This window comes from Salmo salar, chromosome ssa13, assembly GCF_905237065.1.
Source record: "Salmo salar chromosome ssa13, Ssal_v3.1, whole genome shotgun sequence".
Classification (NCBI taxonomy): Eukaryota; Metazoa; Chordata; class Actinopteri; order Salmoniformes; family Salmonidae; genus Salmo; species Salmo salar.
Genome location: NC_059454.1, coordinates 81,274,267 through 81,291,962, shown reverse-complemented (window position 1 = coordinate 81,291,962; position 17,696 = coordinate 81,274,267). Strand labels below are relative to the sequence as shown.

The window sequence follows — 17,696 nt, the reverse complement described above, 5'->3', positions numbered from 1 at the left end:
GGGAAATACACATTCTGGGCTATATCATTCACAGACAGGGCTCATGATGAGCCATCATAACAAACTGACAAACTCAGTATGCAGGCTTTTTTATCCAACGCTTTGGTCCAAGCAAAATCTCTGCATAACCAGTAGTGCTCCACCTGGCCTCAGCTGAGGTAACTGTAACTGGGAAGCGAGCAGTACCACTCCCCCTGGTGGTGTGTATGTGTACCTGCAGGGTGGAGATGACCTCGTCGGCCACCTCTTTGACGGTGACCACGTAGCGGTGGCTGCTCTCTGGGTTGATGATGCGATCTTCCTTCTCCCAACGCACCATGATGGGTTTCTCCCCGTGGGCCGTGCAGCTCATCCTCTTCTCACTGCCCTGCGTAGCCAGCGTGGTGTTGGGGTACGACGTGATCATGGCTGGGACTGGGAGGGAGAGAGAAAGAGGGGAGGGAAAGAGAGAGAGCGAGAACGACAGAGAGCGAGAAAGGAGGAGAGGGATAGAGAGAGAGAAAAGAGGAGAAGGCATATGTTACATTAGTTATGAAGTAAGACTGGCTGAACATGTTTAGCCATAATCCAATTCCAGTGGGACATCATAGTGATACCTGCCACACGGAGGGTAGTTACAAGACAGGGGAATGGTGTAATGAATCAAATCTCTCTGCTAAAATTACACTTAATTGAGTCATAGTATAGCTGACTTCATTGGTTGCAAAGTGTGCTGGTTTGCTCCAACTTCTAACATAATACACAATAAAGCCCATGCCTGCCTGTTATGTTGAGCTGTGACAACAAACATCTTGTGACCACAAGCAGACAAGGCTTGGATAGGAGAAAATACTTATTGGTCGGTCTCTGACAGCACACTAAGGACAGCACACTACACACACTAGAGATTCAAACACACACAGCTCATTACCCCCACAACTGAGTGTGTAATGACACACACACACACACACACACACACACACACACACACACACACACACACACACACACACCATGGCTCCTGTGATGTAATGGAAAGTGTCAGGCGAGGGGATGCAGACATTTAAGCCTCATCTCTTATTCACTCCCCAGCCATTTTGAGCCGTGCTACAGAAAAATAAGGCTGATTTATTTAGCATGACAACTATGAATGTTTTGTGAGATGCACTTGGAGTAGTGAGGGAAAAAAGTATTCCTTGCAGCCTTCTGTAAATGTTAGCATTTTGAGCAATGGTAGTCTTTTTACATAGTCATAAACTATAACAAACAGTTATGACGTTGTCCACTAGTATTACCATAATTATGACATAGGATCATGTTGATATTGGATGAGAGGCCTTCAATGGGACGCAACACTGTTGAAAAACATGTAGTCAATGAAGCGCCTACTGTACGGAAGGGCTACATGAGGTGAGGTGGGCATCACACAGGAGGAGACAAGACCAATGTAACCAGTGTGTGAGAGAGTAAGCAGCACAGCTGTGTCTGTCTGTCTGTCCTGAGGCATTTGCCACAGTGCCAGGCTGTTTCTGTAATTGCTGTGTTGACGTATTTCTATAATATCTAGCAGGATTATGGGCAGAGGAACACGGCTCTGGGGGCAGGGGAGCGAGGTGACGCCTCCACTGGGAGACTCACACATTAGACAACCACTCATTTTTTATTTCACACTGTGGACTAAATAAACAGGCATGCGCGCACGCAAGCGCTTTATTCAGCAGCACTGACGGATATGTGTATCTCTAGCTGACAGAGTAGAGGCTAGGAGAGCCCTGTTTCAAAACCTCCAGCCCAGAGGGCAACAAACATGATGCACTCCAGCCTGCTCAGCCTGCTTCTCTGCCTGCCTGCAGGGAATTCTGGGATATTCTGCTCCCGCGAGAGAAAAAGATGCAGATCCCTCCTCCCAGGCTCCCTTTCACCTGGCCAGGTTACCATGCCAACTAGCATTGGACAATCTCTCTCTCCCTCTCTCTCCATCCCCGTTCTCAGAAGAGGCCATTTATAGTACCAGGAATAGAACATGGACCAGCCATTGATTTCCAACAGGACCATGATTATACTATTCCAGCCCTGAATGTCGCAATGCAGACCCAAAATAAAAAACAGGGATATATAACGCATCTCTGTATCTTGTAATAATGTTGGTCATGTGACAAACAATAACATAATTGAGCAAATAGTCAGGAGACATTATAGTTAAAAACACTGCCCAGATACTTTACGCCTGCATTGTTGTGGTCCATTACAGGCTCAAAAAGAGTAAATAAAAGCAAAAATTAGACCCTGTCTGTCTCAATATATTAATCAATATATACAGTGCATTCGGGAAGTGTTTAGTCCCCTTGACTTTTTCCACATTTTGTTACGTTACAGCCCTGTTCTAAAATAGATTAAATTGTTCCCCCTCCATCACTCTACACATAACACCCCATAATGACAAACCAACATCTGTTTTTTAGAAATTTTTGCACATTTATAAAAACCTACTGAAATATTACATTTACATAAGTATTCAGACCCTTTACTCAGTACTTTGTTGAAGCACCTTTGGCAGTAACTACAGCCTCGAATCTTCTTGGGTATGACGCTACAAGCTTGGCACACCTGTATTTGGGGAGTTTCTCCCATTATTCTCTGCAGATCCTCTCAAGCTCTGTCAGGTTGGATGGGGAGCATCGCTGCACAGCTATTTTCAGGTCTTTCCAGAGATCTTCGATCGGGCTAAAGTCCGGGCTATGGCTGGGCCACTCAAGGACATTCAGAGACTTGTCCCGAAGCCACTTCTGCGTTGTGTTGGCTGTGTGCTTAGGGTCATTGTCCTGTTGGAAGGTGAACCTTCGCCCCAGTCTGAGGTCCTGAGCGTTCTGGAGCAGGTTTTCATAAATAATCTTTCTGTACTTTGTTCTGTTCATCTTTCCTTCGATCCTGACTAGTCTCCCAGTCTCTGCTGCTGAAAAACATCCCCACAGCATGATGCTGCCACCACCATACTTCACCGTAGGGATGGTGCCAGGTTTCCTCCAGACGTGACGCTGGCATTCAGGCCAAAGAGTTCAATCTTGTTTTTTTCAGACCAGAGAATCTCTCCTTTATGTGCCTTTTGGCAAACTCCAAGCGGGCTGTCATTAGCTTTTTAGTGAAGAGTGGCTTCTGTCTGGCAACTCTACCATAAGGGCCTGATTGGTGGAGTGCTGCAGAGATGATTGTCCTTCTGGAAGGTTCTCCCTTCTCTGCAGCGGAACTCTGGAGCTCAGTAAGAGTGTGTTATGGGAATTTTTGAATCCCAATGATAAAAAATTAACAATCAATAAGCCTTGACTAATCCCCAAGGTTTGTAAGACACTGGGTTAAGAATAATTAGGCAAGGTCTCAACTTTCTGCAAAAGGTCTGTACAGTTTATTCAGAGAACGTTCTAAAGTCCAAAATCAAGACTCAGTCCTTTTATAGTACAAACACATTCTTATCTTTAGACCACTCCCTTCTCCAACAACCAGTACTTTTCTACTCACCACAAAGAACCATAAAAACTTGCCACATTCTTCAAGGCTTTCACCTTCCCTCCCCCTTTATGACCCTCTTGGTTTGAAATCTCTACAATGTTTTTCTTTTAACTAATCTACAACTTCACTCAGTTTACATCCCTACTAAAGACTATAACCTCAAAGTTTTACAATCCTAACCGATCTCCCCATATCCTGATTTTATCATCCCATTATTCTTAAACATATCTCCCTATTCTATAATAACAGAGTGGAACAATTCAGTCATTATTCTAACACATACAAATTATTCTAACAGAGTGATCATCGGGTTCTTGGTCACCTCCCTGACCAAGGCCCTTCTCCTCCGATTGCTCAGCTCTAGGAATAGTCTTGGTGGTTGCAAACTTCTTCCATTTAAGAATGATGGAGGCCACAGTGTTCTTGGGGACCTTCAATCCTGTAGACATTTTTGGTACCCTTCCCCAGATCTGTGCCTCGGCACAATCCTGTCTCGGAGCTCTCACGACAATTCCTTCGACCTCATGTCTTGGTTTTTGCTCTGACATGCACTGTCAACTGTGGGACCTTATATAGACAGGTGTGTGCCTTTCCAAATCATGTCCAATCAATTGAATTTACCACAGGTGGACTCCAATTAAGTTGTAGAAACAAGGATGATCAATGGAAACAGGATGCACCTGAGCAAAATTTCGAGTCTCATAGCAAATTTTTAAACTTGTTTTCGCTTTGTCATTATGGGGTATTGTGTGTAGATTGTTGAATGAAAAAAAAATATTGAATCCATTTTAGAATAAGGCTGTACCGTAACAAAATGTGGAAAAAGTGAAGGGGTCTGAATACTTTCTGAATGCACTGTACATTTCGGTGGCAGTAGCAAGAACTGAACTTGACAAACACATGACAAACAGGTTGTATCACCAGCCAGACTTATATAGATCTACCATACTTATGCCTGATGTGAAATATGCAGTAGGCCTATATTTCCACCATCTTATTCACTCAGTTGAAACAGATAACAAAATATCCCATCTCCTACCAACCTGACACCCCTGATCCATCAACATGCAGTACATTGAATGGTCATCTAACAGAAACATGAACCTACACTACCGTTCAAAAGTTTGGGGTCACTTAGAAATGTCCTTGTTTTTAAAAGAAAAGCAAATGTTTTGTCCATTAAAATATCATCCAATTGATCAGAAATACAGTGTTGACACTGTTAATGTTGTAAATGACTATTGTAGCTGGAAATGGCAGATTTTTTATGGAATATCTACATAGTCATCCAGAGGCCCATTATCACAGGCCCATTATCACAGGCCCATCACTCCTGTGTTCCAATGGCGAAAACTGGCTCTAACCAGAATAGAAAGAGGAGTGGGAGGCACAACTGAGCAAGAGGACAAGTCCATTAAAGTGTCTAATTTGAGAAACAGACGCCTCACAAGTCCTCAACTGGCAGCTTCATTAAATAGTACCCGCAAAAAACACCAGTCTCAACGTCAACAGTGAAGAGGCGACTCTGGGATGCTGGCCTTCTTGGCAGAGTTGCAAATAAAAAGCCATTCTCAGACTGGCCAATAAAAATTAAAGATAAAGATGGGCAAAGGAACACAGACACTGGACAGAGATATGGCTTTTTTTCTGGTTAGAGCCAGTTTGCGTTGTTCTGTGAAGGGAGTAGTACACAGCGTTGTACGAGATCTTCAGTTTCTTGGCAATTTCTCGCATGGAATAGCCTTCTTATCTCAGAACAAGAATAGACTGATGAGTTTCAGAAGAAAGTTATTTCTTTCTGGTCATTTTGAGCCTGTAATCGAACCCACAAATGCTGATACTCCAGATACTCAACTAGTCTAAAGAAGTCCAGCAGTTTTCAGCATGCTAACATAATTGCAAAACGGTTTTCTAATAATCAATTAGCCTTTTAAATGATCAACTTAGATTAGCTAATACAATGTGCCATTGGAACACAGGAGTGATGGTTGCTGATAATGGGCCTCTGTATGCCTATGTAGATATTCCATAGAAATCAGCCGTTAACAGCTACAATAGTCATTTACAACATTAACAATGTCTACATTGTATTTCTGATCAATTTCATGTTATTTTAATGGACAAAAAATGTGCTTTTCTTTCAAAAACATTTCTAAGTGACCCCAAACTTTTGAACGGTAGTGTATGACTGTAGATTCCAGGTCGGATGCACAGCCGCAGGCATCAGGCTCTGTTTACGCCAGCAGAGTGAGTGTCTGGCTGAGGAATGTAGGCCACAGGGTGCCCTGGCTGGATGACTGAACCATGGGAGTGAGATGAGAACGAGACGAGATCACTCCCTACAGGAGCCCACTGCCCCTGGGGCACTGTGTGTGTGTGTGTGTGTGTGTGTGTGTGTGTGTGTGTGTGTGTGTGTGTGTGTGTGTGTGTGTGTGTGTGTGTGTGTGTGTGTGTGTGTGTGTGTGTGTGTGTGTGTGCGTGTGTAGAGTGGGTAGGTAGAGGGAATGGTGGTGATGGCACAGAGATGACTGGTTCACTGGGTGCTAGCTCTACTCACTGCACCAAAATAATTCCCTTAGCTGCACAATTGGGTTGGATATTGAGCATGATGCTGAGTATATGGCTGCAGACAGGCTGCTTTGTGTGGGTAGTTGGAGGGCTGTAACGGGGGAAGGAGAGAGAGAGAGAGAGAGAGAGAGAGAGAGAGAGAGAGAGAGAGAGAGAGAGAGAGAGAGAGAGAGAGAGAGAGAGAGAGAGAGAGAGAATTATTATTTTCTATACTCCAGTGTCTGAGGGAAGCTGTCTGATTGGGTGATTGGGAGCTTGGCGACCAGGCAACAATGCTGTTTTTCACCAATTAAGTCTCATTATGTGCGCGCTCTCATCATTGTGTCTCGGAGCGTTATGAGTGTAATGCTCTTAATTGATCCTAATTGGCACTGATAAACATTAAGTGGCTGTTGACCCACTCTGATAAAATCAACCTACTCTGGATTAGTGATGCATCCAGTCAATTGCATCAGTGGAGGTACGTACAGTATACAGTAGAGACTGTAGTCATTTAGACAGGGAAATGGGTTCAAATGTTGTTAGTTCCCTCAGCTGCACAAAATCTAAATAAGGACATGGGTAATTTTAAGGAAGGTAGAATGAAGTGTTAACGTGTCTAGGCAATATGCCAAATATTCTGAACCTATGATATATAAAGTATTAATACTGTGAATGTACATTTGCACGCATGCACGTACACATGTATGCACACACGTACACATGCACGCATGCACGCACACACATAAAGCTGTGAAAATACTGCTAGTGCAACATAAGCTATTTTTGCTGGCTGTGGGCGTCTGTGACAGCGTTCCAATGCGTTGATGCATGGTGTATTATGGTTAGGCATTAGCCTATGCACAGACACTAATAACAATGAAAACGTCTCACTGTGCATCACAATAGCTGCAATTCATTTCCCCATGCGTCCGCCACAATAGCCTGGCCGAATGGAATCTGTCTAAACCACTGAATTACAGTAGCAGCCTGTGAGGGCCATGATTCTTCAGTAATAGCCTGTGTGTGTGTGTGCGTGTGTGAGCGTGTGTGAGCGTGTGTGTGCGTGTGTGCGTGTGTGTGTGTGTGTGTGTGTGTGTGTGTGTGTGTGTGTGTGTGTGTGTGTGTGTGTGTGTGTGTGTGTGTGCGTGCGTGCGTGTGCGTGTGTGTGTGTGTGTGTGCGTGCATGTGCATGTGTATGCCTATATGTGTGCATTTTCCAGTAACACAGCCAGGTAAACTTCTATGAGTGATCACCCAGTCAAGAGCTCATCCAGTACTGTATATCACCTGACCACTTTACAGCCGTCACTTCCAGTGTTGCTCTAATTTACTCCTAAGCCTCTTAAGTGGCAGCAGCTTCCCAAGCAGCAGTGGTGTCGTATGGCCTGGATAAACAACACACACCAGTACAGCACAGCCTGTACTGCTCCAGCAGTCTGCTGCATGCTTACCGTCTATGTAGAGGAGAGGAGGACAGAGTCTGGTGTGGGTACAGTATATAACACTACACCTGCTAGTCTGCAGCATGCTTAGTGCCTACATGTATGGAGAGGAGGACACAGTCTGGTGTGGGTACAGTATATAACACTACACCTGCTCAGCAGAGGAAAGGCCCTGTGGGTTAACGAGGGTCTCGTCTGGCACAAGCACACTGATCCATAGGAGACAAGGGGAGCAGGGCTCCCAGGGAGGCTCACGTTCCAGAGAGCAGGAGGGGCAGACACAACCGTCACCCGATCGCCCCGATCCGACCGCACAATGATCAAAACAACAACCTGAACCGGGAGATCAGCTCAACCTAAGGGAGAACACACAGGCTCACATACAGACACATACATGCACGCATGCACACACACACAACGCAGCGGGACATCTGTCTGTCTGTCTGTGTGTGTGTGTGTGTGTGTGTGTGTGTGTGTGTGTGTGTGTGTGTGTGTGTGTGTGTGTGTGTGTGTGTGTGTGTGTGTGTGTGTGTGTGTGTGTGTGTGTGTGCGTGCGTGCGTGCGTGCGTGCGTGCGTGCGGACAACACTGAGCAGCCTATGTCCAAACAATTTACACAGGGATGAAAATCTCCCACTGCTGTGGGTACTCTGCTGTGTGTGTCTAGATGTAAGGCTTTAAGTGTGTAGTGCACAGGAGGTTGGTGGCACCTTAATTGGGGAGGACGGGCTCGTGGTAATGACTGGAGCGGAGTCGGTGGAATGGTATCAAACACATCAAACACATGGTTTCAATGTGTTTGATTCCATTTACTCAGTTCCAGCCGTTATGAGCCGTTATGATCCGCTCTCCCCTGAGCAGCCTCCACTGGCGTACAGTAGTGTATAATTGTGTTTATCCATATGAGTGTGTGTGTGTTTGTTCATAAGTGTACGTGTCCTGGTACATATACTGTGTGTGTGTGTGTTTTTGAGGAATTGTGTGAGAGTATTACATGAGTGATTGAGTCAGACAGACGGACAGACGGACGGACGGACGGACGGAGGGAGGGAGGGAGGGAGGGAGGGAGGGAGGGAGGGAGGGAGGGAGGGAGGGAGGGAGGGAGAGAGGGAGGGAGGGAGGGAGGGAGGGAGGGAGGGCTAGTCATGAGGTAGCAGTATTTGTCTGCGGCAGACAGACAGACAGACAGACAGACAGACAGACAGACAGACAGACAGACAGACAGACAGACAGACAGACAGACAGACAGACAGACAGACAGACAGACAGACAGACAGACAGACAGACAGACACTCTGCAGGGAGGCCTCTGCTCTGGCCAGATAACAGCTACAAGGATATAAGCTCCCACACTGTGTGACTGGAATTACATGAGCACCCAGCCCAGCCATAAGAGTGCAGCAGGAGATCAAACACACACATACAACGTACAGAGATACACACACGCACGAGGACATACATGTACACAAACATACACGTACAGTTGAAGTCGGAAGTTTACATACACTTAGTTTGGAGTCATTAAAACTAGTTTTTAAACCACTCCACAAATTTCTTGTTAACAAACTATAGTTTTGGCAAGTCGATTAGGACATCTACAGACAGATTATTTCACTTATAATTCACTGTATCACAATTCCAGTGGGTCAGAAGTTTACATACACTAAGATGACTGTGCCTTTAAACAGCTTGGAAAATTCTAGAAAATGATGTCATGGCTTTAGAAGCTTCTGATGGCTAATTTACATCATTTGAGTCAATTGGAGGTGTACCTGTGGATGTATTTCAAGGCCTACCTTCAAACTCAGTGCTTCTTTGCTTAACATCATGGGAAAATCAAAAGAAATCAGCCAAGACCTCAGAAAAAAATGGTAGAACTCCACAAGTCTGGTTCATCCTTGGCAGCAATTTCCAAACACCTGAAGGTACCACGTTCATCTGTACAAACAATAGTACACAAGTATAAACACCATGGGACCACGCAGCCGTCATACCGCTCAGGAAGGAGACGCGATCTGTCTCCTAGAGATGAACGTACTTTGGTGCGAAAAGTGCAAATCAATCCCAGAACAACAGCAAAGGACCTTGTGAAGATGCTAGAGGAAACAGGTACAAAAGTATCTATATCCACAGTAAAATGAGTCCTACATCGATATAACCTGAAAGGTCACTCAGCAAGGAAGAAGCCATAATGACCATTGTTATGTTTGGAAGAAAAAGGGGAGGCTTGCAAGCCGAAGAAAACCATCCCAACCGTGAAGCACGGGGGTGGCAGCATCATGTTGTGGGGGTGCTTTGCTGCAGGAGGGACTGGTGCACTTCACAAAAAAAATGGCATCATGAGGCAGGAAAATTACGTGGATATATTGAAGCAACATCTCAAGACATCAGTCAGGAAGTTAAAGCTTGGTCGCAAATGGGTCTTCCAAATGGACAATGACCCCAAGCATACTTCCAAAGTTGTAGCAAAATGGCTTAAGGACAACAAAGTCAAAGTATTGGAGTGGCCATCACAAAGCCCTGACCTCAATCCTATAGAAAATTTGTGGGCAGAACTGAAAAAGCTTGTGCGAGCAAGGAGGCCTACAAACCTGACTCAGTTACACCAGCTCTGTCAGGAGGAATGGGCCAAAATTCACCCAACTTATTGTCGGAAGCTTGTGGAAGGCTACCCGGAACGTTTGACCCAAGTTAAACAATTTAAAGGCAATGCTACCAAATACTAATTGAGTGTATGTAAACAACTGACCCACTGGGAATGTGAAAGCTGAAATAAATAATTCTCTCTACTATTATTCTGACATTTCACATTCTTAAAATAAAGTGGTGATCCTAACTGAGACAGGGAATTTTTACTAGGATTAAATGTCAGGAATTGTGAAAAACTGAGTTTAAATGTATTTGGCTAAGGTGTATGTAAACTTCCGATTGCAACTGTACACATAAACAACACACACCTCCCAGACATACTAAGAACCTGATTTACCCAGAAACTTTGGCTCAAAATGTTTATGTTGATTCAGGACAATCAACAGTTCCTCTTTCATATTACAAATCAGTGCAGTTTACATCGTCTATTCAACATCAACATCAAATGGGAACTCCTTCAACATGAAAGATGAAAACAATAGTCTGGCCTCACTTTTTCGAGTTTCCTTTTTTTTCACCTGAAGAGGGAGGTGTTCCTATTGGAAAAATCTACAGCGACAACTTATAGTATAATCATAGACTTTAACCTCTTAATGGGGGGGGTAACATATGGAATTGTTTTAAGATTGTCATACCACGGATCATTTAGATATTTTATTTGAATTTTAGGACCCCTTTCGGTATCAATTAGTTATATTTTTGTATTATTTGGTAAAATGTTGAATTTGACCTTTACTACCATAGCCCATAGAAACGAATTGAATAACACATTCATAAATGGCAAAAAAAGACATATCTTGGAGATATAAGAAAGCTCAGGATTTATTTTCGGTTTTGACATATACTTAACCCGTTATTTTTGTTGCCACAAAACTACCTCCATACTTCCATTTATTTGTATGGGTTACCTTCAGACAAGTCCTGTCTTAGAGCACAAAACTAACTCCATACTTCCATTCATTTCTATGGGTTACCTTCAGACAAGTCCTGTGGTAGAGCACAAAACTACCTCCATAAGTCATTTGTATGGGTTACCTTCAGATGAGTCCTGTCGTGGAGCACAAAACTACCTCCATACTTCCATTCATTTGTATGGGTTACCTTCAGACGAGTCCTGTCGCAGAGCACAAAACTACCTCCATACTTCCATTCATTTGTATGGGTTACCTTCAGACGAGTCCTGTGGTAGAGCACAAAACTACCCCCATGCTTCCATTTTTTTGTATGGATTATCTTCAGACGAGTCAAAACGGAGCAAAACAGAGAGAGAGTCTCCCCTTTCCATAGTGGGGTCATAATAGTTTGTAGGCCAAACCGTTTGGACGCTACAGATGTTTTCGTGAGAAGACCGATTTTCGGGATGTCACATGCTCTGACAAACACCGCTGTAGCTCGGCCACCTTCCACCACAGATGGCCGACATAGGCGGATGAGACGCAACCCATGAAAACATCTGGTATCTCTAGCTTAAATTGACAGATTTTAATGGGATTTTTTTATTATGTTACTTAGATTGACGCATGGTGCGTTAATAGACTCTTAGTTAAATATGGTATGCATGTGGGAGCAGAGGGTTGAAAGAAGTAAGGAGAGCTTGGAGAGATCTCGCATTTGATTTGTTTCGTTATCCAATAACAACTGCTTTAATTTCACTTGCTGGACAAGAATATAGTATAATGCATCCAATTTATATTATATTATCTATAAGAAATAATGCCCCAAATATTTGGGGGAGATTATGTAATATTGGGAAGGGGCTGAAGGTGCTGAAAAAATCGAATAAATTGAATTGAATTGAATTTGACTTGGGTGGATGGAACTGGCTCTAGAGGTGGGTGATGGGCACAACACCATATCATGTCACTACCAATCAAATCCCAGTGGTTAGACTGGGAGACACAAAATGATGGGAGCTGGAGGGAGGAGGGAAAGAGGTAGGAGAGATGAAGACAGGCAGACAGGGCAGGGGCAATTATATTGTATCAGAATTTAAATACAGTTAAATATTACACACACACACAAATAAGACAGAGGGAGAAAGACAGAAAGGGAAGACAGAGGGAATTAGGAAGCAGAAGAGGAGGAGGAGGAGAAAGACAGACACACAGAAGAGCAGCCTATGGAGGGGAGGGGAGAGAGAGAAGGGGAAGACAAGGGAGGGTGATGGACGGGTAGTCCATCCCTCCACTCCCCTCCCCCTCGGCCCTCTTTTCCACATGGCAGCCTCTGCCTGCATACAGAGTTCAGAGCCTAATGGAGGGGAGCTAAGTCCATGGCCACTCAGCGGATAAACGCCTGTGTTTCTCCGAGAGAAAAAGAGAGCGACGGAGACTGGAAACGCTGCATGGCTGCTTTAGTGGGATATGTTCAGGCAGAAAGATACAGGGCCATGGTAGTGGTGGTGATGGTGGCGGCACCACACTGGTGGCCTCTCTGTCACAGAGCACAGTGACTCCAGTCACTTAACCTTTAGCCATTTAACGCAACAAACACTAACCAGCACTATACTGGACCACCCCACTGTAAATACAGGGCTAAAACAATGTGGCTCTTTGACATCCCTAGCACTCCATTCCCACACAGGGACACTCATTCCAGCACAGACCACTAACATGACAACATCAAACAGAAATGGATGCTCGGAAGACTCCATAAAATGGCTTCATGAATGTCTCTAGTGAGAGTCAACATGTAGCCTAGTGCTTCCCCATAGGTCTCCCTTTAGATGTTAAGGTACATAATCCTGACTGGAAGAGGGATCTTACTTTTGACACTAAGTTTGGATCATTATTTTTTTTTTATTACATTGGAGAACACATACATTTCAGGATGGGGGGGGGGGGGGGTCTTCCATTTGACACCCAGGTCCATGTGTACAGCCATGACAGATAGGGGTCTTCAGTGACTTACTTTTGACGTTGAGGTACATGGACTTGCTGACGTCAGCTCCCACGTCATTGCTGACCTTACACAGGTAGTAGCCGCTGTCCTCCTCCAGTACATGTTTGATGAGCAGAGAGCCGTTGACCAGCACCTGGATACGGAAGCCTGAGTTCAAGGCTATAGGCTGGAACTGGGGAACCCCCGCACCTAGAGAAGGAGGGATATAGGGAGAGAGGGAGAGGTGGAGGGAGGTAGAGAGAGGAGGGGAAGATGTAAGATGTATTGAAAAACACCTATTGCATAGTTTATGACCAAATTATGAGGAATTATTACATAATGGATGGATGTTTTGCAGTAACAAAAACTACAGTACATTTCCATTTCCTCCTTTACAGTAATGTTGCCTTCCCTTGTTCCTCTTTACATTTGTTTAGAGTTGCAGCGCTGAGCTTTCACCATTAAACCTTAAGGCTGTGGACACTGTGTTTGCTGTGTTGGCTCTCATAAACAGATGCTCTTTAATAAAAAAGCTTGCCGTAGGACAATGTTGTGTTTATGCAATTCAGCAAGATAGTCAAAGGAGTAGAAACGGAAGATGCACAGTTACAGAAGGGTATTTATCCTCAATCATGAACCAAGTGTGTAAACATATCATCATAGTGGTCAAAAAGGAGAAGAGTAGCTTTTAATTCATCCTGGGTCATGTTCAGTAGTGCACACAGTAGCAAAACGTTTAGCAATGGAAAAGGAACATCTGTGTGCTATTTGGACAGGTTCATGCAGTACCTCCCTGTTTCACTCCATGTCAAAACATTAACTCTCTACTTAACACAATCCTTTATATTCTGGCCTATTTACCTTTGGAATGCTTCCACACTATGGTAGGGACGGGGTATCCCTCTGCAGAGCAGTTGAGGATCACAGCTTTACCATAGATGCCGTCCTGGTCCTTGGGCTGCACCACAAACTTTGGAGGGACTGGTTGGGAGAGCAACAGACAAAAGGTAATTAAAACGGGTTAATCTGTTATGGTGTTGTAGTTTGAGTTTGTAATACCTTGTGGCTTAAATAGCACAAATTAGAAATGCTATAATTTCACACCAAGTGTGAGAAAAACAAGAAGAGCCAATGCTAACGGGTGGGTTAGCATATTAGCCCAGTAGTGGAATAAGTGGCATCTCACATCACAACATTACAATATTACAGTAAAACAACATGTGCAACACTGCTATTGGGATTAGGGTTATATTTTGTTTTAGCATATAGGTTTTCTTTTGCTATACCCAACATAGGCCTAGTGGTAGGTTGATTTGGATCCACTCCAACTGTAGGGGAACATATGAAGAGAGTTTACTCTTGCAGAATACTGGAAAAACTAGCAAATACCTTCTAGACTCATATCTATGAGTGGTGTCAATCCTTCTCCCCCCTCTCTCCCCACATCAGCTCCCTCCCCCTCCCACCCATCTCCACATCTCCCCCCACCCCTCTCCCTCCTCACCCCTCTCCCCTCCTCACCCCTCTCCCTCCTCTCCCCTTCTCACCCTCTCGTCTCCTCACTGCTCTCCATCCCCCTCCTCACCCCTCTCCCTCCACAACCCTCTCCCCTCCTCACCCCTCTCCCCTCCTCACCGCTCTCCATCCCACTCCTCACCCCTCTCCCTCCTCAACCCTCTCCCCTCCTCACCCCTCCTCACCCCTCTCCCCTCCTCACCGCTCTCCATCCCCCTCCTCACACCTCTCCCTCTCCCTCCTCACCCCTCTCCCCCCACCTCTCTCCCCTCCTCACCTCCTCACCTCCCTATCCCCCCTCACCCCCCCCTCCCCCCTCCTCACCCCTCCTCACCCCTGACGATGAGCTGACTCTGGTGTTCCACGGTGGCGGCCTGGTTGCGTGCGATGCAGGTGTAGTTGCCGTTGTGCAGGAGAGACAGGTTGGAGATACGTAGGGAGCTGGTGAAGTCTATGTTGTCGATGGTTACGCCGAGGCTGGCCGGGATTGGCCGACCGTCCTTCTGCCAGGTGATGAAGACAGGCTGATCACCTGACATCACCACGCACGGAATGAACACACGTTGGCCAATAGAGAAACGAGGGAACTCAAAGGGATGGATGGTGGGGGGAACTGCGGGAGAAAGAGACGGGTAGAGTTAAGGCAAGAGTATTTATGTATGTGTCTTAAAGCAAGGATTCAACTTAGTTAGTTCTGATCAGCCATCCTCACATCTAGTTTATAAACGTATTAATAGCATGGCTTAACACCATGGAGATGCAGATGAGAGAGAGAAATTAATTACATTTCCCCTTGTGGAGAGGCTAGCTGTCCTCTACCTCTGCCTTGTTTCCTCTTTCTCTCTCTCTCTTTCTCTTCCTCTGTCTCTCTCTCTCTGGGGACACTTTAGCCATGGTGAGAAACAGATGCTTTGAAGAATTCATGATTTAAAATAACATTGGAATAAACGGCACTTCAACAATTATTTAATTCACAACAAAGTAAGCATAATGGGCTCCTGGGGATTCCCGCTCTTTTCCTCTCCTCTCCGCAGCCTCAGAATGCTAAGCAGCCGAGAGGCAAATTAGGTACAGTGGGAATGTCTGCGTTCTGGGCTTTGTTTAGGGCCGCAGTCGGCGTGATTTCCCCCGCCTCGCATAAATGTTCATGTGAGAGAGGATTCCGATTGGTACGTTCTTTCTGATACTTCAAATTATGCAGCGCCATTATTGAGGAAAGACCAACTGGGCACAAACTGGTTTAATCATTGTTGTTTCCGTGTAATTTCAATTAAATTATGTTGAACCAACATGGAATAGACGTTTAATTGACATCTGTGCTCAGTGGGGAGAGCCATCTGAGGTTATGTACTGTAGTGTACTGGCAGACTGGCATAGCGGCTGTAAATGTTCAGATCAGCTGACGATGGGATCCTTTACAATGTTAGTCGTGGCTGGTCATGGCTGACATCAACACCATCATCCCAGACACCCTGGACCCACTCCAATTGCATACCGCCCCAACAAATCCACAGATGACACAATCTCTATTGCACTCCACACCTGGACAAGAGGAATACCTATGTGAGAATGCTGTTCATCGACTATAGCTCAGCACCACAGTGCCCTCCAAGCTCATCACTAAACTAAGGACCATGGGACTGAACACCTCCCTCTGCAACTGGATCCTGGACTTCCTGACAGGACACCCCCAGTTGGTGAGGGTAGACAACAACCCATCTGCCACGCTGACCCTTAACACAGGGGCCCCTCAGGTGTTTGTGCTTAGTCCCATCCTGTACTCCCTGTTCACCCACAACTGCGTGGTTGCGCACGACTCCAACACCATCACTAAGTTTGCTGATCACCGAAGACAATTAGACAGCCTATAGGGAGGAGGTCAGTGACCTGGTAGTGTGGTGCCAGGACAACAACCTCTCCCTCAACGTCAGCAAGACAAAGGAGCTGATCGTGGACCACAGGAAACGGAAGGCCGAGAGCTTCAAGTTCTTCGGTGTCCACATCACTAAGGAATTAACATGGTCCACACATGCCAACACAGTCAGGATGAAGGCATGACAACACCTCTTCCCCCTCAGGAAACAGAAAAGTTTTGTCATGGGCCCTCAGATCCTCAAAAAGTTTTACAGCTGCCATCCAGGACCTCTATACCAGGCGGTGTCAGAGGAAGCCCCTAAAAATACTCCAGCCACCCTAGTCATAGACATTTCTCTCTGCTACCGCACAGCAAGAACCCTGAACAGCCTCTACCCCTAAGCCATAAGACTGCTAAATACTTAACCAAATACCTACCCAGACTATCTGCATTGACCCTTTTCACACTAACTCTTTTGACTCATCACATACACTGCTGTTACTGTTTATTATCTATCCTGTTGCCTAGTCACTTTATCCCTACACAACAGTAGTAGTAGATCATCAAGGACATCAACCACCCAAGCCTGTTCACCCCACTATAATCCAGAAGGCAAGGTCAGTACAGCTTTTATTTAGTTAACTTTTAATTAACTAAGCAAGTCAGTTATTTACAAAGACGGCCTAGGAACACTGGGTTAACTGCCTTGTTCAGGGGCAGAACGACATATTTTTACCTTCTCAGCTCAGGGATTCGATCTAGCAACCTCTCAGTTACTGACCCAACGCTCTAGCCACTAGGCTACCTGCCACCCCATCAAAGCTGCATCAAAGCTGGGACCGAGAGACTGAAAAACAGGTACTATCTCAAGGCCATCAGACTGTTAAATAGCCATCAGTAGCTGGCCTCCACTCAGTAACCTGCCCTGAACTTAGTCACTGTTACTAGCTGGCTACCATCCGGTTACTCAACCCTGCACCTTAGAGGCTGTTGTCCTATGGACATAGACATGGAATCACTGGTCACTTTAATAAAGGAACACTGGTCACTTTAGGGCTAGGCCCCTTTTTCTCAATTTCCGCCTGACTTACGTGCCCAAAGTAAACTGCCTGTTGCACTGGCCCTGAAGCCAGGATATGCATATCATTGGTATCATTGGAAAGAAAACACTTTGAAGTTTGTAGAAATGTTAAAATAATGTAGGAGAATATAACACAATAGATTCCTATGGCTTCCACAGGGTGTCAGCAGTCTATGTTCAAGGTTTCAGGCTTGTAACTTCCAAAACGAATAACAAATATCAGTTTTAGTACAGGGACACAGT

At 45.2% G+C, this 17,696-nt stretch overlaps 1 protein-coding gene across 1 annotated transcript in view; it reads right to left on the bottom strand.

Moving 5' to 3' along the window:
• Positions 1-17,696, bottom strand: part of LOC106567921 (Down syndrome cell adhesion molecule homolog) — a 136,124-nt gene that overhangs the window by 43,946 nt on the left and 74,482 nt on the right. Inside the window, 4 exon segments of the mRNA XM_045692248.1 lie at positions 215-414; positions 13,033-13,212; positions 13,864-13,983; positions 14,852-15,130. Of these exon segments, the coding sequence (XP_045548204.1) occupies positions 215-414; positions 13,033-13,212; positions 13,864-13,983; positions 14,852-15,130 (779 nt within the window).